Below are 26,813 nucleotides of genomic sequence, written 5' to 3'. Positions count from 1 at the left end.
TGTAATCTAAAGTACAATACTGCATGCACATGTGACAAATTAAACTTGTGTGGAAGGTGCATGTGATCTGAAATGGCTCGTGGATGCAGTTCCACAGATAGGCAATTCCGAGAAACAGTTGCCAACTGTCACGTCTAAGCAACTGCAATGAACATATTTCGGACAAGGTCACCTGAGCATATATTTTACATTTTATTTCACATAAGAAAGACATAAAAATTAAGTTTTCTTCAAATAATTCCCGACAAAAGTCCTATTTCAGATTAATCATCACCCGAATGTTCATAATATTTAAATTTTCCCGATTTTTAGCATCTCACTGTGTACTGTAATTCTTCAGCAGTTGGCGAGACAGCATAATTTATACTGGAGTATACTATATATTGTTTATATTTACATAAAATAATTGAAATGCAGGGTGATTCAAAACCTCTGCGACAAACTCTGAGGAGTGATAGCTCTAACAATAAGGAACTCTTTTAGTTAAACAGCTTGTGGCTTTTGACCCGTCGTTTCTAGGTTATCATTGAAAATGTTTTTGCGAGGGCGTACGTCAATGTATGCGAATGTGAACACCCCTGTTTGTTGGTTGAGATGTTTGTAAGGGACGAGAATGTTGTTGTTGTTTGTTTACGTTTAATGTTCAATACCTTTTTCTTTCAGTTCAGTCTAATCATCAATTGAGAATGGATGTCTACACTTTTCCCGAGTTAGCCGAAATGGGGAGGCTCGCGGAAACGGAAGAAGAGCTCTCCACATGTACCAACAACAGTTTCCAAACAGAAATCACCCTCACCACACAATGTTTGCATGTTTGCTCGACTTTATCAGCGCCTTCGAGACGATGGGTCTCTTCATCTCCGGTGCATTGGTGGAAGACCGCGTAGACATCCATTCTCAATTGATGATTACACTGAACTGAAAGGAAAAGGTATTGAACATTAAACGTAATCAAACAATAACAATCCTTCTCTTCTCTTACAAACATCTCTACAAACAAACAGGGGTGCACGCATTCGCATACATTGACGTACGCCCACACAAAAACATTTTCAACGGTAACTTCGAAACGACGCGTCATAAGACATAGGTTGTTTAAGAAAAAGGGTTCCTTATTGTTAGATCTATCATCCCTCGGAGTTTGTCGCAGAGGCTTTGAATCACCCTGTATAATTAAATATTTTTCCTTCTTTGTCACACATTTTCCCGATTTTTTTGTACCGGTACATAAAAATAAATATTTTCCCGATTTTTAGCATTAAAAATCCGAGCCCTACTCATCAGGGCGCAAGGCCACGACTTAGGGGACAGACCCAAGACTAGGATAGTCCCTGTGAGAGGGAAATGAATCTTTACTCTCCTGCTGGAAATAGTACCACACACATATATATATATATATATATATATATATATATATATATATATATACAGTCACGAAGCTCAATACGTAGTAAATATGCATTCGTAGATAGTTGCTAACCACTAGGATCGCTAATATCGCCTCATTACAGACAATGCGAAATAGTACCGGCACAGTCTATTGTTCCTAGCACACTCACAACTCAAGCTTCGTGACTATGTACTAGATTGTGATAGTAGTGTGATTTGCTGCATTTCTAACTTCTGTAGGGAAGCTACCACTAATTTGGCAGAGGGCTAATACCCCAATAATAATGCTAGTAATAGACTGTCCTTAGTACGTGATGTTCTTTGTATCGCGTGAGGCGGTCTCTACTTTCTCCAGACTATGAAACTCATTCAGTTATGTGAACAGGAAGCGACGTATCAGATGTTCGTCCTCGGCCGGGCTGCGTGGAGAGCCGAAGTGACCTACGCCAAACGTCGCACCGTGTCTGAGGAACCTGCCCGATGACGCGACGGGCCTGTAATTACAGATCGCTAGTCTAATGACGCACTGTAAATATCCATCTAGTGGATTAAGCGGGATTTAAAATTATCACAGCGATCTTTATAGTGCCAGGCGTTGCCTATCAATGTCATAACTAGACCGCGAAACTTTATGCAATATTATTGAATGTTTTTATTGATTTGGCATAATTATTGTAAAAGTAAAAATGTATCGTTGTACGTTCTAATGAAGACAACTTAATTTTACACAAATGCATATTTTGAGGGCATTTTTTCTTTAAAATGCATGCACCTATATACTTTTATTTTAAAAGGTAAAAGGTATCCCCGTAACATGCCATGAAGACACTTGGGGGGCATGGAGGTAGAGCCCCATGCTGTCCATGACCTCGGCACTAGAATTAGGTGGTCTGGCCGCCTTTTACCCCCGGGAAAGACCCGGTACTCAATTTTATAGGAGGCTGAGTGAACCTCGGGGCCGTTCTGAAAGTTTGGCAACGAGAAAAAATCCTGTCACCACCTGGGATCGAACCCCGGACCTTCCAGTCCGTAGCCAGCTGCTCTACCAACTGAGCTACCCGGCCGCCATATACTTTTATTTTACATATTTAAATATGTATATTAACATATTTTCTTATTTTACCCAATTTATCTCTAATTTCAAACTTTCTCTCTGATAAATACACCGTGTTCCGCGTAGAGGGATCGAGAAATAAGTGATAATTTCAAGTGTAAATAATGATTTATTAATAAGACTAGAATTTTGATGAACTATAAATCATGAAAAGATGTCCTAAAAACAATGCATTTGTGACCTAAAGTTCTTAAAAAAAAAGTCCTTAAAATTGATCTTACATAATTGGCTTAGTAGGAAAAGAGGTTTTGTACTACTTAATATTTAGACCCGTAATTAAATTAAATTCTAGTACTAACATTTAAGTTCATTTAATTTTAAACAATTTTTTCTAAGTAGTACACTTTAATTAATTATGTTACCTGATGTAGTTTCCATGCAGTCCACCACAAGGCCAGTCTTATCCGGAACTGCAGGTATAGACGAGTCTATATTGAAGGGGTGGTTGGACTGATCCATTACATGGGTTATACTACATTAAAATGGCAATATTTGTGTAGAAAAACGATTAAAATATTATACAAAATAATGGGTATTAATGGACAAAATATGTAGAGAAAATATCAAAGGAAAATAAACATTATTTTACATTAATAATGGGGGTTTATGGCCAAAATTAAATGAAGATGCCTAAAAATGACCAAAGAATACAAAAATTGCTCATATGAATGGAAACAGACAAAAATGCCCTAAGAAATGTGTCTTAAAACATTCAGTTTATCATATAACATATAAATACTAAAGCAGTTATGGTTCTGGCTTATTAGGAAAAAAAAACAATTTCATCAAAATCCTAGCCCTATTTATTAACATACCTTTTTACATAACTTGATGTAAAAACTCTCCGAGTTTCGGATCCAACTCGATGTGTGTGCCTCGAGTTGCTCTGCAGACATGTAAATGGTATTCAACCTCCCGCCAAGTGTTCTTTAGCGTTAGTGGAGTCACTAGTGATTTGTGATCCGTTGCCTCAGTTCTCCTAAGTGTTAGCTCTGCCTCTTTGGTACACAGTATTCTTCACAAAGCCTCAGAAAAAAAGTCCAAGGGGATCAGATCGGGTGACCTGGTTGGCCAGGCAATGGGTCCTCGTCTTCCGATCCACCTATCCATGTTGAAAAAACACGGTGTTTTACTCGCGTAACATATTTTTCTTCTGCTAGCCATAGCACGCACTGAACTTTCTGGTGTGGTGTCCACATGTTGAGCATGGCGTGTTCTCCTACAAAATGCGTCAGGCTCTTTTTAGCAACAAACAAACGAAAGTTACGCATGCAGCTGTTTTCAAACTTTGTTGCGTAAACTTGGACAGTTTCTCTATCTTGTCAGATGTAAATCTCAACTATATCTTTATCTGGTTTTAAGTGGTGAGTATTTATTTCTCGATCTTCCTAAACGGGACACGGTGTATAAGAATTATTTCCAAGAAATACAAAAAGTATGTGAGGAATAAAACCAATAGTTATATTAATTAAAGGACACCTTGTTTCACTGTTTCTACCGACAATGACCAATTTTAATAGCAACTATATATATATATATATATATATATATATGCTGGCAAGTAGTTTTAAATTTACCGATATTTTCAAAGAAATTATGAAGCTACCATTCACAACACAAAGCCTCCGCAAGGTGACCTGAAATGCACACGCTGTAAGTTAAGTGGGGTAATTATTGTTCCGCACTCTATTTTCTTTGAATTGTGTTTTAATTTCATTTCAGGAGCTTGCACAATAATAAACTGCATAAAATTACGAATAAAGACAGCACGTCTGTCTATGTGTCTGTCTGTCCACACAAATATAACTCGCCATTTGTGGAACGGCTTTGTACAAATGTTATTTTATTTTTTAACTAAATCCTGTTAAACCATTTTGATTTTTTAAGTCTAACAGCCTCTTTAGACAAAGTAAGAGATATATTTTTGAATATACAGAAACATTTGAAATGTGGATATGGAGAAGAATGGAACGTTTGAAGTGGACAGACAATAAGAAATGAAGCTGTGTTGGAAAGAATGGGTGAAGAAAGAGGAAAAGGAATTGGTTGGGTCACTGGCTGAGAAGAAACTGCCTACTGAAGGATGCACTGGAAGGAATGGTGAACGGGAGAAGAGTTAGGGGCAGAAAAGGATGGATTAAAATTATCAGAACTCTTCTATATTCCATATAGCACATAACTTTACTTATGTATGGTAGTACAGTACACAAAATAATAAAACCTAAACATATGCAACTTTCTTTGAATAAACAATTTCAAACTGTCCTGGAACGTGATCCGGATAATTGGCGATCCGGATATTTGGAGTTCGGATAATTGGAGTTCTATTGTAACTTTATGTGACGCAATACGAGTATTTTATTCATTTAAAAATGTTTCCATTTAAACTTCTTGTACTGTATTGTATTTATTAACATTCCATGGTATTCATACATTGCTTTACAGCTAGAATATGGAACAAGTAAAAAAAACTTAATACTATTATAAAGTCTTAATTTATAGTCACAGTCTAGATGAAATATATATACAGACGAGGTTTACAATATAGTCTACTAGTACAACACATAGGTTTAGTATCAATTTCATGAAGTGTTATTGAATGTCATGAATTCACCTACAGAATAGAAGGCGTGAGAAATTAGGTACTTCTTTAATTTGGCCCTAAATAATCTTATGTTTTGAGTTTCATTTTTTATATCGATAGGGAGGCTATTAAAAATTTTTACTGCCATATAACGCACTCCTTTTTGATAGCATGATAGACTTGCCGATGGAGTATGAAAGTCATTTTTTGACGTGTATTTATGCTATGAACTGTTGAATTAGTTACAAAGTTTTCACGATTACATACGAGGAAGACTATTAATGAAAAGATGTACTGACAAGCCATGGGCATTATTTGTAGTTTTTTGAATATAGTCCTATAAGATTCCCTAGATTTGGCACCTACTATTATTCTAATTACTCTTTTTTGTAATAGAAATATACTGTTACTATCTGTGGAATTTCCCCAGAATATTATTCCAAAACTCATTACCGAGTGGAAGTATGCAAAGTATATTGTTTTTAAGGTATTGATCTTTACTATCTTTTGCATAGATCTAATAGCAAAACAAGCTGAATTTAGTTTGGGAGTAATTTCTTTAATATGATTTTTCTAATTTAACACATCGATTTTTAAGCCAAGAAATTTGGTTGTTGTTGTTTCTAATAGGGATCTGTTGTTAATTATTGCGCTAGAAATTTGCGAGGTTGAATTTGCACAGGATTTAAATTGAATTATGTTAGTTTTGTTACAATGTAATACCAATTTATTGACTGAGAACCAGTCACGACTGAGAACCAGTCGCTCGCAATTGATTCCAATAGTTGTTTCTCATTTTTAACTTCAGTAAAAATTCTAAACAGGTCATATTAATGTTCTTACCGATGAAAAGTTCTGCTTTGATCAAATCAACAGAACACTTGTTCCTAACATTAGTCCACTTAAAGATCATAACAGAGAAAACCCTCACATAGATATGAGGGGGGGGGGGCTGGTATCAGCCAAGGCAAACGACACCATCTCTGCCAGAACAGGCAGATGCAATGCTTGTAAACCCCACCCACTTCAAGCCCGCACTCTTGTTGCCACTTTCTCCTCCTAAAACGCTTTGCAATGTGTTTTTAAGACACCGTAGTCCACAAACAGAGCATCCAAATTGACATTAACGTTCAATGCAGAAGCTGTTTCTGGACAGTGTTTTAAATAATTTGACTGTTTCCATTTAATGATAATGATTAAAGTTTCTTAAAGGTAGTGATGGGTGAAATTTCTATTTTCTACATATTTCAAGCTATAGTAGAGCGTCTGGTTTAGGCACAGTGAAAACGTAAAGAAAGTGCAGGTAACGTGTGGGGAAGGACGAGCCATACGATAAACACGAGGGATGCACAAGGTTTTATAACTTTTTGTGTGTATTCATGCATGTCATATCTACAATGTGATGCAAGATCACCTCTCTGCATTTGATAGATTGTCTGATAAAAAATAAATTCATTAACAAAAATGGTCAAATATCAGTATTTTCTTCTGACACAAAATAAAAAAAATATTATTTATTAAGGAATGTACAGGGACATCATTTTATTTTTACTAACATTTTTGATATTAACCTGGCTATACCTTTGGATCAACGCTGTTTGCTACCCCCTTCCACGACTGGAGTTCGATGATACTGGCGTAATGTACAAACAAATCACTTTACTAGGTATAGGAGGGAAGAAAAGTAGTTCATCCATTTACGTAAACTAGGAAATATCGCGATTTTGAGTTCGATAATTTTCATTGGATTTTTATTTAATCAAAATACAGTACAGTATTAACAATGAGTGTTCTTACTCACGAACTGAGCTGTCCATGTGGACGTATTCATTATACAGTGTATATTATACTGTCTACAGCACATAAGCGTAAAATATAGAGAATGAAGTTAAATTGAAAAATAATCATAATATGGATATTTAAACACATTTTTTAAAAATGGTGGCCGTTCATTCCGATACAGGCTTCAGTTCTAATGTGCATATTATCGCACTATAGACTATTGTACTTAATTCCAATTACCAGGTTCGTCCTTCGTACTAGTAACTCATCTTGAAATAATTCTGTACCTACTTTATAAAAGAGTACCTTACGCATTGTAAATTCAATCTTCACTTCCTCCCGATCCGAAAAGATAAAATTACTCAGACATACTATCTACTGTCCTTCCAAATGGTTATGTCGTAGGGACGTAGAAAGGGGGGAAATCACGTGACAGTTAATTACTTAACGAGGCCCTTTTATTTAAGTTATTTTAAAGAGTTGTATAATATTACGTAGACGTCCAATTCCTAAAAGAAATTAATGTTCTCAGAAAAGAGCTAAAGCAGCCCAGCCACTAGCTGGCGAATAAAAGCTGGTGGGGGAAACCGGGATACGACGTAGGTAAATGGACGACAGTACCTGTCCGAAAATGATTCAATATTGAAAGCTCTTTCGTCACTGGAAAACGCGAATATATTTTTGGAAAGTACTGTTTACTGTGACCGTAAGGCTACTTTGACTGTATATGCGGTCTTGGATCTGTGTGGAGGACGTTTCGACTTCATTAGTAGAAGGGGTGGGAGTGAAGTACATTCAAAAACTCAGGTACAATAAAAATTGAAGTAAAAATAAAATGATGTCCCTGTATATATATATATATATATATATATATATATATATATATGTTTTAAATCGTAAAAATATTTTTTCATATAGCAGAAGGACAATATTTTACACATACCAATTTTCATTTGTACAAGATACAGCAATGGAGGAAAAAAAAAATGTTGAATATTTCGGAAAATTTTAGTGGTGTAAGCTGTACCTACCCCTTAATAGGCCTAAAATACTACTATAAAGACATCCATTTTAAGTTACTGATGTAATTTCGTTGGATTTCTCATAATTTGTCCTCACATTACGAACTGGTTGGCTCCTGATGTATGGGGACAATGTGTTGCATTTTGCAAGTATTGCCACAGTACACTGAAAGTCCATAACACTTGGATCTTGCTGAGTGCCGATTTTTACTCGGGCAAGCATACTATTAGTTTCAAACTAAAAATGTTATTCATAGCTGCTCACATGACTGGCAATTGTTGCGTATAATATTTAATATAAAATGCAATCTAATTAAGAAAACATAGATGTAGAATATAAAAGGAATGAAAATCATTTGTATCATAAGCATAAGTTTATATTGGGGAAATTGTTTAACTGCATTTTACAGCAGAGAGTATTGTTGTGTAGGCCATGACTTAAGCAAGGCACGGAGAACACGTGTGCAACGTGAAGACGGGCGAGAGAGAGCGTCATTATATTATAATACGAGTAATAAAGAGAGCAAGTGAGAAAACATGCTTGCAAGATGCGATACCGGCCGAACAAAGGATTCATGATCATGATATTCATTGTTCACAGTTTCTATAATTAATTTTAAAAATGAACCCTAATGACGTAGTTTAAAAAAAACACCTCAAAAAGCCCCTCTAAAATTTATCTTTACCCTGAAAATTCCCCTAATATTTTTATCCCCCCAAACCTCCCCCCGGAAAAGTTTTTTCCCCCTTAATTTGGGGGAAAACCCCTAAGTTGGCAACACTGTCCAGGATCCCCAGTGAGTCGGAAGAGGTGTTAACTTATCATTAGACAGTGGATACGGGATGGCATCGTTCAATGCAGGTGCACATTTACACATTTCTTAATCTGTTTACTATGTATTGTATTTTTTGTTTAGCATAACTGATGAATTGTATGTACTGTAAATTGAATAGTATACTATATAGGTTAACTGATGAATTGTTTAAGCTTATAAATTGAAAAAATCTACTTCATATGAATTGTATAGCTTAACGAAAATAAGTTTGTAAATTGAACTAATTTGATTGTATATGTTTGTATAGTTTGGCTGATGAATTGTATATGTTCTTAAAATGATTACTAGTCTGTGTAGCTCTACTGATGAATTGTATATAGACCTACTGTAAATTGAATGGTAATATGTATAGCTCAACTGATGAATTGTTTGTGTTTGTAATTTGAAGTAGTTTGCATGATATGTATTATCAATTTCTGTATATCACAACTGGTTGAATTGTTTATGCCTTAAATTTAATTAAATTGTTTTGTATTATAATATAGCTCAACTTATGAATGATCGTTTGCGTTTGTAAATTTAATAATCTGATTGGCTATGTATTGTATACTTTTAGTAGAGCCATCGATGTAGCTCAGTCGGCAGACTCGCTGGGCTGCTGATCCGGAGCTGCGTTCGGGCTTGGGTTGGATCCCCCTTTGGACTTTGGTTTCTTCGGAGGTTTTCCCCAGCCGTGGGACTGAAGCCGGATGGTCTATGGCGAGTCCTTGGCATCAACCCCTTTGATTTGATTACCCCCTTTGATTTGATTACCTGGTTGGGTTTTTCCGAGGTTTCCCCCACCGAAAAGGCAAATGCCGGGTAATATTTTGGCGAATCCTCGGACCTCATCTCATCTCACTACATCTCGCCAAAATGTAAAAAAAATGTAAAAAAATTGTACAAAATTGTAAAAATTGTAGAAAATTACTAAATTGTAAAACTATAAAAATTTGTAAAAATTGTAATTGTAATATTGTAAAATGTTGAAATGTTCCACATCTTAAAGCTTCATTGCTCATGTAAGATCTATGGAATAAAATAAATGAATGAACTATATGTTACATTTTTTTCATGCAGACCATTGGCTCAACAGGTTTTAAGCGTAAACAGACGACGTCAACATGCTACTTTATCTCCATACAGGCAGAAGGAAAAAAAAAAATGAGTACTGTAGTGCATACCTTGCAAGTTCAGTCCTCGTCGTCATTGATGCAATTACCAGCGTTGCAGTAAACGACAATATATTCTCGTAAATTGTCGAAGCTGAATCGTCTTCGCCTATCGCTTAAACAGTTTTTGTATCGAGAGAATTTTTGGAGGAAAAAAAAAACTCTAAAATGGGCATCACTCAATTTCTTTACAGGAATATTTGCACTGAGCATCATGTTGCACGTGTCATTTAGACCCGCACAACTAAATGATGATGATGCTGCTGCTGATGATGGTTCCTCATATTTCATTTCAACGCATTTCCTGTGCGATGTACTGTTGCAGTGTTTCTTTATAGCCTGAGTTGTTATGGTTTTTATTTCAATTTTACTTACATTACACACGATATTGTCTTCGTTAATACATAAAATGTCACTCTCATACTTCTTAATTGCATTTCGTATCTCTGAGCGAATTTAACGTTTTGACTTCTACATTATGAATGGATCAGCACTACACTATTCAACTCGTACTAAATACTTCAGCAGGATAACACAACTGCACATATTGCGTTGCAGTGTTACTATGAACGGACAGGAGTTCCTTCGTTCTTTACGCTGCTGTGCTCGCCAGGTACACAAAAGACGGACGACGCGGCACGTGCCATATACTCCGATACGAAACAACTTCACTTTTCCTTAAGTCATCCCGCATACACTGTCTGCTTATCATGCTCATCTATAATGATACTGCAATAATGAAATTATATATTAATATGAAATATTTTAAATACTGTATTAAAAAAAACGTTTAAAAGCTTTAAATATCTTGGTTCAATTTTGGAGAAAAACGCAACGACAAATTTATAAATTGAAAGAAGATTAATTGCTGGTAGGAGAATTATTGGAATGTTGAATTCAGTTTTATGGAGTAGGAATATTTTGCACTGTACTAAAAATAAGTTTTAAAGCACTGCTATAAAGCACTTTATTATGTGGGGCAGAGAATTGGCAGTGACCGGACTACAAGCCGAGAGATTAATGGTAGTGGGAATGGATTTTTTTTAGGACAGCAAGAATATCAAGAAAAAATAAAATTCGCAGTAATACAATCAGAGAAATTCTGCAGGTGGACAGAAATATTTTAGAAACAATAGGGAGAAAACGTGTGAGTTGGTATGCACGTTTAAAACGGATGACTGAGAACAGAATACCATGGAAGATACTGAATTGTACTGCGGGAGGGACAAGAGGAAGGGGTAGACCACGAGAATGTTGGTTGGATGGGATTCGATGGAGCATGCAGAGGAAAGGACGAAGCGACAGCAGTTTGGTTTGGATTGAAGGAGAACCATTGTATAATGGAATATTCTTACGGTCTTACTAATAAAAACCCTATATACAGACGTTTAACTCTCTTATACTTATACAACGAGTAGCTCGTTTATACGTCGTGTGTAAATTCCTTACTAATAATTATTACATACAGTGGCTCCCATTAATATTCGGTTTGACTGGCATGTAAGATTAAAATAAATACACTAATTATTTTCAAAACAATTAATGAAAATAAAATTGTGCACTGTAATAAACTTAAAAGTATACTCTCCGTTAAATTACATAGAATGACAACAAAATGAAAAAATCTTCTCTGTTACATAAATAAAAAATTATAAACATTAATACATTATTTGTGATAGAACATAGTGCCTCATTAATATTCGGTTTGTTCAGTTCAATATTTTCTTGAATACCCCTTTTGCCTCGAAACAGTCCTCCAACGCCTTGACATGCTCCTGGATAACTTCGTAGTAAATTGGGGACTAATTTTCCTCCATTCTTCCGTTAATCTCCGTTTCAGTTCTGTCTTGGAAGTGATAGGAGTTTGTCTGATCTTGCGATTAAGTTCCTCTCACAAATTCTCAATCGGATTTAAATTCGGTGATTTGTGTTGGGGTTCGGACAGTTGTATAGAAGCCATAAACACACTTTCTCAGCTGTGTGTTTAGGATCATTGTCCTGATAGTACTTGAAACTGTCTTTAATTCATAGACTCTCTTCACTTCGTTTTAAATTATTTCTCATAATGTCCAAATACACATGCTGATCCATCCGTTTTCTATGAAAACAAGTTCACCAAATCCACCTGCAGCCATACAATTCCATACCATGATGTTGCCCCCACCGTGTTTCACTGTTGGCAACAGATTTTTTTTTTTTCGAGATATTCGTTTTCCTTACGCCACACATACTGTTGTCCATTCGACTCGAAGACGTTGAATTTATTTTCATCAGCAAATATCACATCGTCCCACTAGTTTTCCTCTTTATGGACATGTTTCCTTGCGAACTGAAGCCGCCTCTTTTATTTATTTCATTTACGTAAGGTTTTCTCCTACATACTCTGCAATTAAACCCCTCTTTCCTCAAATCTCTCCGAATTATTTCGGCACCTACCTGCTTGCTAAACTCATCACGAACATATGCTGTAAATTTCGTTGCATTTAGTCGAAGATTTTCTTTTATATTCTTCAAGATGGAACGGTCTTCACGTTTAGTTAATTTTTTTGGCTGCCTTTTCTGTGGTATGGACTCGATTCTGCCTTCGTTTCTGTATCTTGTCACTATATTCCCAACTGTATTCTTATTCATACTAATATTTTGGCTATTTTTGTGTATTTTAGCCCCTTTTCGTTATGATAGATCACAAAAGTTGTGTTGTTTCCTTTGCGACTCATTTGACGACCTGTAGACTAATCCAACTTCGCCAGGGTTGTGCACAACTTGTAGACAGAATGATTGCACGTTCGCTACTGAACCCTACAATGATGTCAACAGAAAACGTGCATTGGATTGAAAGCAAAGAAATCAAAACCGAATATTAAAGAGAGTCAACTTTGATGTTACTTACCGATTATTTGTTATTACATCGTGAATATTAAACTTTCGATGTAAATTATTTAACGTTATGTACAAAGTGTTTAAATAATGTATCTGCAAGGAAATGCAGGTTCGCTTGAACACAGAACAAAACAACAATAGCAAAATACTGTAAAATCAATCACGAACCGAATATTTATGGGAGCCACTGTACGTCGTGTATATCAGTATAACTGTTACACAGCTACGTCATAGTTTCGTCATTACTTCGTTACGAAAGGTAATAGAGTATCTGAGGTTCTCTATTGCATCCGGTAGAGCGCTCTAGTGTGGCGTGTTAAATATCGATAGTACAACTGGCTCTAATCGATTACCACACTATATTTTGGTCAAAGAGTACAAGCTACAGCAATATTATTCTAATAATTCTATGATCTTTGGTTTGTTCTTCTGTGGTTACAAGGTAACCATCATCATAAAATGACAGTCGATACGAACAGCTGTTAGAGGGGAGGCCATTTTTTCCCTATATACAACGCTTAAACAAGGGGTTTCGTGTATATAAAGGTAAAGGTATCCCCGTAATATGCCATGAAGGCACTTGGGGGGCATGGAGGTAGAGCCCCATGCTTTCCGTGACCTCGGCACTAGAATGAGGTGGTGTGGTCGGCACCACGCTCTGACCGCCTTTTACCCCCGGGAAAGACCAGGTACTCAATTTTATACGAGGCTGAGTGAACCTAGGGGCGTATATAACTACTGCAAAGCAATTCCCATTGTATAGTTACAGCCTGTTTATACGTCCATAGCTTATTCACGGTTTATTAGTAACGTTTTCTGTCTCAACTCTGCATAAGTCTCGTATAAAAACTATACAGTGTTTATTAGTAAGACTGTTAATAAAGAAATAAATAAAATATTTTACAATGGCTATTACAGTTTTACTACATCATACTACTTTTGACCAATGAGACTGTACGAAAGTACGTGTTTCATCCAATCATGACTGTTTATCACTACAATTTTATCACTTACCTAGCATTTGTTTGTTTTCTTCACTTCTCTAGCATTTGTTTGTTTTATCATTATTTTAATAATTATTCCTATGTACATCTATTGTAATTTCTATAATTATTAATGTTTTTGTGATGAAATTGTCATGTGCTGAACTGTTATTGGTCCCTGGCTGTTGTACATCACATTAAATATTAGTAAATAATAATATTAATAATAATAATAATAATACTTATTTACTTACTGGCTTTTGAGGAACCCGGAGGTTCATTGCCGTCCTCACATAAGACCGCCATTGGTCCCTATCCTGAGTAAGATTAATCCAGTGTCATCATTATATCCCACCTCCCTCAAATCCATTTTAATATCCTCCCATCTACGTCTCGGCCGCCCCAAAGGTCTTTTTTTTTTCTCAGACCTCACAACAAACACTCTATATGCATTTCTGAATTCGCCCATACGTGCTACATGCCCTGCCTATCTGAGACGTCTGGATTTAATGCTCCTAATTATGTCAGGTGAAGAATACAATGCCTGCAGTTCTGCATTGTGTAACTTTCTCCATTCTCCTGTAACTTCATCCCTCTTAGCCCCAAATATTTTCCTAAGCACCTTATTCTCAAACACCCTTAACCTATGTTCCTCTCTCAAAGTGAGAGTCCAAGTTTCACAACCATAAAGAACAACCGGTAATATAACTGTTTTATAAATTCTAACTTTCAGATATTTTGACAACAGACTGGATGATAAAAGTTTCTCAACCGAATAATAACAGGCATTTCCCATATTTATTCTGTTTAATATCCTCCCGAGTAACCTTTATATTTGTTACTGTTGCTCCCAGGTATTTAAATTTTCCACCTCTTCAAAAGATAAATTTCCAATATTAATAATAATATTATTATTATTATTATTATTATTATTATTATTATTATTATTATTATTATTTGCAGAAAGTGAAAGAGTTTAATTTGTGACGGTTTTCCACATAAATTTTACATCTTTGCCAGTTAAAATTTATGGAAAAAATAGGAAATAGTGATTTTTGAGCTGTGACTCTTCCGAGACAACGATATATTTCAGGATAATGGCCCAATATAAAAAATGTCACATATATACAGTATACGCCCTTCTTTTTCACACGTCGACCTTGTTGGCGAGTTGGTATAGCTCTGGCCTTCTGTGCCCAAGGTTGCGGGTTCGATCCCGGGCCAGATCGATGGCATTTAAGTGTGCTTAAACGCGAAAGGCTCATGTCGGTAGATTTACTTGCATGTGAAAGAACTCCTGCGGGACAAAATTCCGGCACATTCGGCGACGCTGATATAATCTCTGCAGTTGCGAGCGCCGTTAAATAAAACATAACATTCTTTTTTCACTTTGAAAATGTGGCAGCCGTAATCATGGCGGGACATGGGACAGCATAGTCGAAATCGGGACTGCCCGCGAAAATGGCGTGGAAACACTGGCTCTACAGTTCTCAATACCGCATCGATACTGAGTAACCATGACAACACAGAAGCGTCGTTAAATAAAAGAGTGATTAAAAATAAACGAAATCCAGCAGTAATCAACGGAAATGACTCTCAGCCGAGTTGAAAGAACGTGTGAACTGTGGAGTCAGGCTATGTTGTGCTGCGTTTTGGGGAGCAAACACGCGTGAAGATTAGGAGAGGCCCTGTGTACACGGCGGGCGGCCACGACCTTGGTTGCCCGATCTTCGGTTGCGTTGATCACAACTGCCGTCCTCTCCCACCGCTACGAGCCTGCCTGTTGCGCCACCAGTCTACTCTACCATCGCTCGCTCGCGCAGTGTGTATTGAGACTCTACCGCGAACAGAGGAGCATCGCTGCGCGCCACGATTCACGTTCACCGTGTTTACAGTTGTGCTGTTGTGTGTGATTCTCTAGTGTTGTGTGTTGTTTCTTAACACATATGTGGAAATGGTGCTGTGTTAGTGCTTAACAGTGGAGATTTGAAAGTGATGTTGGGCTGGATATCGCCGTCTCATCTCCCGATGGGAGCAATCGCCATGGATAACATAAAGTAGGTAGTAGTGACAGTTGTCACTCTTTGTGTACGTGTTTTTCTTCATTGTTGTTGTTAGTGTTCCTCTAGAAGTTCATTAATTCAGTACATAAGGTACCATCAGGTACTGCCATCTGATAAACACGTATTGCTTTCTATTCTACACAGTGCAAACAAGTCTGCATCCGTTGTCTGTGCTTTGATGATTATTTGGTAACAGTAGAACTTGGTTATAACGACATCCAAGGGACCTCGAAAATTATGTTTTTATAAACGAGTGTCGTAGTAACCAAGATTCATATTATCAGTATAGTGATGTGGAAAATGAAAAATAATAAACATAATTAGGCTTATTTTACATTTATGCATTCACTTTTAAGCATACCATGAACACAATAAAATACATGTACAATTATAAATACGGTATTCTGTATTAAATCAATTTGTTCATTACTCACCAAACTTATTTACTGAGGAGTGAAGTAATCAGTCATTTTACTCTGTTGTCTCCTACTTGCCCAATATACACTTTCTAAATTAAATTCTATGTTCATTATTTCAGTTGCAATTTCACTGCTCCTTCTCCTAGCTTCATAGAAATGTTCACAATTCTAATGGCTTCTAAAGTGTCACTCACTTCTTTTAGTGGCCATACTGGGTTAAAATGCGTGCACTTAGTGAAAACTTCCATTAACACCGCATGAATTCGGGCAGGTTACAATGGGATGGGGAATCTGCCTGCATTCCAGAGGTCTATGACAGAAGGGAACAGTAAAGGATTTGCCAGGTTTCAGCAAAATATTTCTTAAAATACTTTGGTTCTTAGAAAATTGTATTCCAAACTGAGGTTGAGGTAGACGCATATACGTTTGTCGTATTAAGCAAGGTAGAAAAGCATATATCTTAAGGGGAATTGGTTGGGACCACAGAATATTTGACGTTATATGCGAGGTGTCGCACAAAACGAGGTCGCTATAACCAAGTTCTACTGTATTTCGTTCAGGTCAAGATCATATTGTTTTGCACGTAAAAGTTTTATTATTATTTCGTTCAGGTCAAGATCATATTTTTTTGCACTTAAGGTTTTATTATTATTTCGTTCAGGTCAAGATATTTTTTTGCACTTAAAAGTTTTATTATTATTTCGTTCAGATCAAGATCATATTTTTTTTTTGCACGTAAAAGTTTTATTATTATTTCCTTCAGGTTAAGATCATATTTTTTTGCACGTAAAGTTTGTTTGCAGATATTCTGTTTTCGTTATAGGAATAATTCTAGAGAGGCAAGCTTATAAATGTTATTGTATTCAATTAAGAGGAAAATGTATTTACTTGTATTTATATCTTCTGCTTTATTACTTCAAATTTTTATATAGATAACTAATATCGGCGATAAAGGAAAGGCAGTTCTGGTCTAAAGGTTGTGACGGAAGCATTTGCATTAGTTTATTTGTAGCTTAATGTACGTTATAATTGTAACCACTTTGAGCTAAAGACCCAGTTCTTATTTATAGTACTTGTTTGTTTTTGTTGCTACACGCGTTTGTTGTTAACAGATAGAGCTTACAACAGGCTTGAATTTGTGTTGTTTTTATTCAGTTGAGAAGACTGTGTACTTCGATATCTCTTCAGCTTTTCTACATATTGTTAAGGGCTTATGTGTAGAGCAGCGGTGGCGAAAATGCGACTCACGAGCGAGCACATTGTGGCTCGCAATGATAGCTGTGCTTTCTACCTCCCACAACCCACACCCTCTCACTCACTGGAGTCAAACTCCGTTCCATTTGTATTTGTCTCTGATCTGCGAGTGGCATATGTCTCTCTCGAAACCATGTACGAAAGTTCCAAGTAGGATGGGAGGACGCATCTTTTTGCTGCCAATATAATGAGAATATTAAATGTATGATTTGTTCATAAGTATTACGACGAAAACGGTTGTATAACATAAAACGGCATTATACTACAGGTTACTGATGAAACATTAAAAGGTTGTGTTGTAGTTATTATTATTATTATTATTATTATTATTATTATCTCTGTACATCGATCCTTTTTCAGCAGATGTACGAATAATGCGGTTCGATCTTCAGTTTAAACTCACAGATTTACAATGTGATGTTAAATGAAAGCTAGATGTAAGGACTTAACAAATGTTGAACTTTTCAAATCTTTGCCAAAAATAAATATCCGAAGCTTCGTTCTTTCGCTTTCTCTTTTGAAGCCATGTTCACTACAACTTACATTTTTGAAAAATTATTTTCAACAATGAAAATAGTAAAAACCAAATTTAGATCACGACTGACAGACAAATACCTTCGTGATCAACTACGACTGGCAGTAAGTGACATCATTCCTGATTTTGAAACTCTGTCGCAGAGACATTCTGAAGACAGTTAATTTTAGGTTGTGATAATGTGTCCTATGTTTCATTTTTCATTTCTTTCTTCGTTACACGTACTAAACATTAGTTTGTAGCCTTGTACTGTATAAAATTTTATTCAAGTGCTTGACGTAAGGAAAATGAAAATCCGTTAATAAGTCAGACAGTTGCTTCACTTCCCCTTCGGGTATCCGCCTCCCTCCACAGGTGCTATGCACGTTGCAGGTTACACAGTGGCTCGGCGCACGATGACGCTTTCGCCACGGCTGGTGTAGAGCATGGTTGACGTATTTCATTTTTCATAAATAAGGGACAAAATTTGGGAATTTTTACCTATAAGTTTCAAGTTCTTTAAACCTTTTATAGCTGTCTACAATTTTGTACAAAACATAACATCACTAATCTTCTCTTAGTACCGGTATCTTAACACTTCGTAGCATAATACACACACACCTAACCTGACTAATTTCTTAGTAATATAAATTAAGAATTGTGTATAGTCAAGAATTGTGTATAGTCCACTCCAAAATAAATCTGAAAACCGCAGTTAGTGGAAATAACATTGTAAATCATTAATTAGGGGCTACATTCATTTAACACCTCTGATTGAGGTTATGGCTGACATGTATATTTATTATCAGGCAGTACATCCCACTTGACGATATGTATCAGAGGAAGAACAATTGTTTGTATGCATTTGAAGTCTGAGTAGTGTAATATGTAGCTAGTCGGCGATGTATGCAGTGGAGGGAAAGGAACTGCCCACCCTACCCCATTATCTCCTGGCCTAGTTGCCTCATAAGTGATGCCTTGTTGGTTTCACTTGTGAGGTTCAGACCTGTCTTCAGACAGTTGACTGAATAACAACATTCATTTAAGAGTGCTTTCAAATATACTTTTGGTGAAACGAGCGTTGAGCTGATCCCGCCGTTTTTGGAATAGACACCGATGTACTTGAACTGCCAACATAGAAAACAAAAAATCACACTAAATCGCTTTCACCTTCATCTTGACGGGATAATAAAAGCCTAACCTAACCTAAGTGCGTCGGTGTCTATTCCAAAATCGGCGGAATCCGCTCAACGCTCATTTAACCATACTCTTTTTGATTGCCTCCGTGGTCTGTTGGTCATCATGCTGGCTTCCAGATCAGGAGGTCCCGGGTTCGATTCCCGGCCTTGGCTCTCGGTGAATTTTTCTTGAAAAGGAATTCCCTGGGTGTCTAGAGTCTGGAAATTTGTATGAGTGTGATTGTGAGTGTGCCGGGTTAATGTTAATTAACCAATCATTACAAATACAAAAATACATCAGGACTGTCGCTGGGCAGTAACCTGAACACACGTTTCAGCGTCACATTGTTGACAAGTAACTCCATCTGTTAGCACAACCGTAAAGCATCTAATAGATGCTATAGAGTTACCAACAACGAAAAAAAAAAAAATGTATATATCTATTTTTTTTTCGTTGTTGGTAACTCTATAGCTATATATATATATAGTTTTTGTTCCCCACAGCAGTTTGTTTTTGTTTCTCATTGTTTAAATTGTACACAGATTCTGTCATGTTAATGAGAAGTTCTGCTTTGATTACTTCTACAGAACACTTTAAAATTAAAGCTGGTTCACAATAAACCGGAAACCGAAACGACAACGAGAACTAGAATGGATATGTTTAAATACATCTTTTAAGAATATTTCCATTCTCATTCTCGCTGTCGTTTCCGTTCCCGGTTTATTCTGAACCAGCCTTTACTTTCAACCCAGCTTGCAACTCATAGTCTAGGTAGGCCTATATGTAAGTACAACGTTGCATCTATGTTTAAAATCAGGTGCTACTTAATTTACATTCCATTGACTGTAGCTCTATTTTCATGAGTATTCCAAACATTGTGGGCACTTGGGATATCAAATTCTTTATGAGTAGGAACTTCAAGATTCATTGTTAGCAATAATGTTAGTGCTAGAAAGGCGGCTTCTAATTTCAGCTTTTCGTCGATCACATTAATTACAATATGCAATGGATTTGCAGCATACTGTATAACTAAATCAGTTAGCATGCCTGTCAATTTGTGCTCCCAAGGCGCGAACGAATACGGAGGGGGTGGTTACTGTTTTTTTAATAGACTACTGACTGCTTCATGTCTCTTGCATTGACTCTACGTAAGGTAGGGCAGGGCGCGTGAACGTAAACTGTTGTAATAGTAACAGTGGCGGCTCGTACTGTGTACATACTTTGCACCCCTGTTTTGGTACATACTTATTACTAGACTTCGTGGAATTGCCACGAGAATCGTAAGGTTTACTACGCTTGCGGTATAGACTGTATGATATACAGATGGAGTATGCCTCTGATGTAAACACTGAGCAGTATACTGCGGTTACAATAAAACCTGTATCCTGCATTCAAGAAATACAGTATAATGAATGATCACTGAAGTAGCAAATGTCTAAACATGTACTGTAAATACACAATTATTTTGTAGTGAGATATATTAACTCTTAAAATTTAATGTAATATACTCACATCATTCTTGAATATGTGCATTGCAGTGAAGAGTTACGTACATTTTGAGCGACTGCAAAGTAACCTCCTCCGATGGTCACTTAAACAGTTTTTATTTTGGAAAAATGTACGTTCAACATCACACGATGTAATAGGTACATATTTGAAGAACGGGAAGTCACTACTTTTTAGCACACCAACTTCACACGTCTTGTCGTGACGTGATAGTACATCATTTATAGTACGAAGTTGTGAATAGGCAGAATTTTTAGCAATAATGTTTCTCAACTTACATTTCACTTTTTCTGAAATTAGTGATATTTTGGATAACGATTTGTGATACTTTATCCACTATATTAAGGGCTTTTGAGAGTTGTAGTTTAGACGATTCTAACAGGGTGATGCTTTTGGACACGATTTTAAAATTAGAATCAATGAACAGAATATCTTCCAATAGCTGTTCAGAAGGCAATGATTTTACAGCTGCAACAGCGGAACTGTCTATGCTATCTAATGCATCAATTACCTTCATTATTTTGCCGTTATGTTCTGAATAATAATTAACAGCATCCAATCACGTTTTTCAACGGGTTAAGACTGGCTGCGGGGGTAAGGGTATTCCAGAGTTAATTGTTTGGAACAGCAACATTCTCATTGTAGTATGTTTGATTGAATTCTTGTCTGCACTGAACAAATGTTAAGCTTTGACTATTCCGACCACAGTAATGCAAAAACAAGTCTTACATAGGTATACATTAGCTGTAGCTGCTCTATCTATTTGGAGCAGTCACATCTCTTAACATGAACTGCTTATACTACGAGACCGGGCGGTCGCTCACCTCTTCTATACTACTATACATCGGCAACCCGATTGCACGCTGCGTGTGGCAAGTCAACGAAGTCTACTTATTACTGTAATAACTTTATCATCTTCGTCTTTCTCAGTAGGCCTATTTTTTTATTTTTTTAGGTTATTTTACGACGCTGTATCAACATCTCAGGTTATTTAGCGTCTGAATGATATGAAGATGATAATGACGGTGAAATGAGTCCGGGGTCCAGCACCGATAGTTACCCAGCATTTGCTCATATTGGGTTGAGGGAAAACCCCGGAAAAAACCTCAACCAGGTAACTTGCCCCGACCGGGATTCGAACCTGGGCCACCTGATTTCGCGGCCAGACGCGCTGACCGTTACTCCACAGGTGTGGACAGTAGGCCTATTGGTCCGTAAAATATATACAGGGTGATATACACTTCATCCCTCTTAGCCCAAAATAATTTCCTAAGCACCTTATTCTCAAACACCCTTAACCTATGTTCCTCTCTCAAAGTGAGAGTCCAAGTTTCACAACCATAAAGAGCAGCCGGTAATATAACTGTTTTATAAATTATAACTTTCAGATTTTTAGACAACATAATGGATGATAAAAGCTTCTCAACCGAATAATAACAGGCATTTCCCATATTTTTTCTGTGTTTAATTTCCTCCCTAGTGTCATTTATATTTGTTACTGTTGCTCCCAGGTATCTGCCAGTATAAATAATAATAATAATAATAATAATAATAATAATAATAATAATAATAATAATAATGATGATAATAATATTATTATTACATTATTATTATTACATTATTATTATTACATTATTATTATTATTATTATTATTATTATTATTATTAATAATCATATACGAATCTGTGCAAGATTTTCTGGTGCTGGGCAAAGCCTGATGATGTTTGATTAGTGATGTTGTCAGAACTGGTCTGTCGGTGGTTAGCGTGTAGGTGGACGTACAAACGAAGTTATATTATGGAAATTGTGTTTGTTTCATTATCATTTGTTGTGCTTCACTATTTTTCTTTGGTTAGTGAATTAATACAAGATATGAGTTCTTCACATTACAACGTATCGCGTGTTTATATCCCTGCGTTTCTTCCCTTCTCTAGAAACCACTTCCATTACCATGCACCTCTCATTTCAGACGTAATTTACTACATTTCGGAACAATTGCCTTTTCTTTAAATGTGTCCCGTATAAAATCCTTAAGTCTTCAAATCCATCTCCACGAAAAAAAAAAAAAAAAAAAATCCCTTACAAATTCAACATTTTCACTTTCAAACCGGATCTACTGTAACTCAGCGCTAGTTTAATCGTGAATTAAATTGTATAAGTTTAAAAAATCGGGACTAATGAGTCTCGACTGACATAATGGCGGAATGCGGGGAAATCGGGACCCTCCTGTTGATTTGATATTAGTGTTAAAGGCATTTCGGCGTTTCTTTGTGTTAGGTTGTATCATTTCTTCTTTGATTTATGATGTTTTACGACTTCTGTACGACGCTAGGTTTTGTTGATTGATTTACCACGTACACGAGACTGCCATTGTAACATCAGGGAGTGCTGATAAACGTGCACGAGTTCTGTAATTCCAAACCGTAGTCGGCGAATATTGCAATCCTGCGATAATAGCAGCTCCGATTATTTTTAAGTCTTTTTACCACCGTCATGAAAATAAAATACTGCCAACTGAACAACACTACAGGAGGAAGAATGACTTGTCATGAGCTTTCATAATTACCCGTCCACTTCCTTTGTGCAGAATTGCGGTGCTGCCTTATTAACTAGAGCCCGGATTTATATGCAAAATATATAGGGGAGAGTTGGGTAATATCGGTCAGTGAGTTTCTTTCATCTACTACCAGATAATAGTACTTGAATGACATGGTTACGTTTCTGTGATTTCGCATACAGAAACGTAACCATGTCATTCAGGTACTATCATCTGGTGGTAGATGAAAGAAACGCACTGTCTAGGGCTGGGGACGGAGCGGTTCGGTTCGGAGCAGTTACTGTGACGTCATTACTCGGTTGAACTGAGTACAGTACCGAGTACAAATTTGTGGCGGCAGACTTAAAATTTAGATAGATGAGTCGAGTTTAGAACGTACTTTGAAAGTGAAACCAAGCGTATTTTAAAAGCGTTGTAGTAAAGCGCTTTCGCTTTGCCAATTGACGAGAAAAAAGTGCTTCTCTTCATTGCAAAATGGCGGTTGCAAATTTCATTTGCGTAATTACAACTATTTTCGGAGTTATTTTGTATGAAAGGCCTATTTAACTTTCAGTGTTGTTATATATGACAGACAAAATAAAATTGATAAAATAATTTATAATACTAACAGCTAATAAATTAACATGTGATGTAAATGTTAAACGCTGCAGCTAATTAAAAAAGAAGATAGAAAGAAACGGGCTCCATGAAGCGCTACCTAAAACACTTAAAAATAACACACAGAATTATTTACTATTACGGAAATTGGATAAAATAATCAATAAAACATGGAATCTTAAACTGAAGAACATAATGTTTATTTATTTTATAACATTACTAGCCTTCAATACAACCATGTTCTCTTTGGTGAAGAGTAATATTATTGATAAATTAAAGTAATTAGGTAACATAATTCGTAGAAATAAATAGAAATAAAATTATGACGATGAGGTAACACATCCAATAAACACAAATAGAAGAAAAATATAATGCACTTCTTTTTTTAACCTATTTTAAAATTAATCAAACACACTAATATGATGATGATGATAATAATAATAATAATAATAGTAATAATAATAATAATAATATTATTATTATTTCTAGTAATATGTTCAGACTGTAAATGTTCATTAGGTCCACTTGACAGGTCATATAATAGGATGAACTCCTCTTCAATACTAGAGGCCTTTCAGCCCGCCTTGGGGATAAGGAAATAATTTGTCCTGCAGCAGAAAATATTTAAATAAAACAGTACCTACGTTGTTGTCTGCTAGAATTAAGTAAAACATGCGAACTCTAAATGTTTCAACTGACCGGTAACGGCTACGGTTAACCGAGTAACTTCGGTGATCCGCTGCCAAGCACATAAACCGATAGAACCGAGTAACTCAACAGTTCTACTCGCTCCGTCCCCAGCTCTAGCACTGTCCGGTATTACCCCATGTCCGATACTACCCAATTCTCCCCTATTGCATACAAACTAATTTAACATGTACAAACTTGGTTTTCTTCGAGTATCATGACAATAGTAATCACTAGAGCCCGGATGTTTGGAAAAATGCCCTTTTTAGTGGGTGGAAGTAAGTCATTATTTGCATAGATATAAATGTGATTTTGAGTAAATCAAGCAATATAATTTTTGTAATATGTAGGGCAATGATAAATCTAACGATCTTTAACACCCTAAGTTAACATTAAATAATAATATAAATACAAATAATAATTACTAGTACAATGAGCATTTCAGTTGTGTCAGCTATAGGGCATAGGAGGGAGTCCAGTAAGTGATAGGGCCAATTTTTATTTTGCCTATTAAGGTATTTCTTACTAATAAATGCCTTTTTTGTCGTTTTAAAGCAAAAGGCCTATTTATTGTTTATTTGCAATTTTCTAATTAATCATAGTGTAAAGTGTAGGGCTAAGAATTGTATGCCGTTACATTGCGCTTCATACGCCTCTGTCTTTAAGTACTAGTACGTAATTGCGTTGGGGTGGGGGATTTCAGTGTGTTTCGTTCAGCAGTGAACTTTAGTTGATCGGTTACATTACGACCGAATACTCCTATTCGTAACAAGCAACATTGAACGTCTTGTAAAGAAGAATAATAGCAAGATGCCGAGGGCGAAATTTGTGACTTAATTTCAAATTAGGAAATTTGTAACAATGATACAGATTTTGAGATAAATAATGCTTGTATAAAATATTTCAAATATTCTGCCATTGTTCCTGCAGAAGTGGAACGAAGTTTCTCTAGATATAAGACTGTTTTTTTTCTAGCAACAGGCAATCATTCTCCTTTGAAAATTTGAAAATGTGGTTTGTTATTCACTGCAGCAATATGTGATATGAAAAATTATGTAAAACAAATACGTAATACACCATCATATTAACATAATGAAATAATAAGGCTGATACTTGTCAATGTTATGTTAGGTGTATTTTCTACAGACATAAAATAAGAATGTCTTTAAAATAGTGTAATTTTTTTAACAAAGAAAATGATGTCTTTAAATTTTTCTTTAGCAGATGTGTTTCGAAGTCAAAGGAGTGGCTTTCAACCACCCAAATGCTGAGGACTAACTTACCGTGATGATAAGCACGAGTTCAAACGAACGAAAGACACTGCGTTAACTCACCCCAACTCTGAGACGTACTCAAAGTTAGAGGCGCACGAAGCGCACTGGTAGTACAGGGACATCATTTTATTTTTACTTCAATTTATATTGTACCTGAGTTTTTTAATGTACTTCACTCCCACCCCTTCTACTAAGGAAGTTCCAACTCCACACAGAACCAAGACCGCAGATAGTAAGCAGTACTGAGTTACTGAGTATAGTACGTTCCAGAAATATGTTCGCGTTTTCCAGTGACGAAAGAGCTTTCAATATTGAATCATATTTTCGCACAGGTACCGTCCGTTTGCCTACGTCGCATCCCGATTTCCCCCACCTGCTTCTGCTCGCCCCTCTGTAAAAGCTGGGCTGTCTTAGCTCTTTTCTGAAAACATTAATTTCTCTTAGGAATTGGACGTTTACGTAATATTATACAGCTGTTTAATTTAACTTAAATAAAAGGGCATCGTTAAGTAATTAACTGTCACGTGATTTCCTCCCTTTCTACAATCCTGCGGCATAACCACTTGGACGGACAGTAGATAGCATGTCTGAGTAATTTTATATTTTCGGGTCGGGCAGAAGTGAAGATTGAATTCACAGTACGTAGAGTAGGTACAGAATTATTTCAACATGAGTTACTAGTACGAAGGACGAAACTGGCAATTGGAATTAGATGCAATAGTCTATAGTGCGATAATATGCACAAAAGAACTGAAGCCTGTATCGAAATGAACGGCCACCATTTTCAAAATTGTGTTTAAATACTCATATTATGATTATTTTTCAATTTAACTTCTTTCTCTATATTGTACGCTAATGTGCTGTAGACAGTATACACTGCATAATGAATACGTTCGCATGGATAACTCACTTCGTGAGTAAAAACACTTATTCTTAATACAGTACTGTACTTTGATTAAAGAAAAACCTAATGAAAATGATCAAACTCAAAATCGCGATATTTCCTAGTTTACGTAAATGG

The 26,813-nt window shown here is 36.2% G+C and overlaps 1 protein-coding gene across 2 annotated transcripts in view; it reads left to right on the top strand.

Annotated features, from left to right (window-relative positions):
• The window catches only part of LOC138701302 (aryl hydrocarbon receptor nuclear translocator homolog), an 824,740-nt gene that overhangs the window by 193,026 nt on the left and 604,901 nt on the right, over positions 1 to 26,813 (top strand). Inside the window, exon 1 of one of the 2 annotated variants that reach the window (XM_069828047.1) lies at positions 15,223 to 15,798. The exons of the other annotated variant lie outside the window; for it this stretch is intronic. Within the exon in view, the coding sequence (XP_069684148.1) occupies positions 15,737 to 15,798 (62 nt within the window). The 5' untranslated portion in view covers positions 15,223 to 15,736. Of the gene's footprint in view, positions 1 to 15,222; positions 15,799 to 26,813 lie in introns of those variants that run through there. 2 annotated transcript variants of the gene reach the window in all.

Source organism: Periplaneta americana, chromosome 6 (genome assembly GCF_040183065.1).
Source record: "Periplaneta americana isolate PAMFEO1 chromosome 6, P.americana_PAMFEO1_priV1, whole genome shotgun sequence".
Taxonomy (NCBI): domain Eukaryota; kingdom Metazoa; phylum Arthropoda; class Insecta; order Blattodea; family Blattidae; genus Periplaneta; species Periplaneta americana.
Note: the sequence above shows the minus strand (reverse complement) of the source record. Positions and strands in the feature narration are given on the sequence as shown.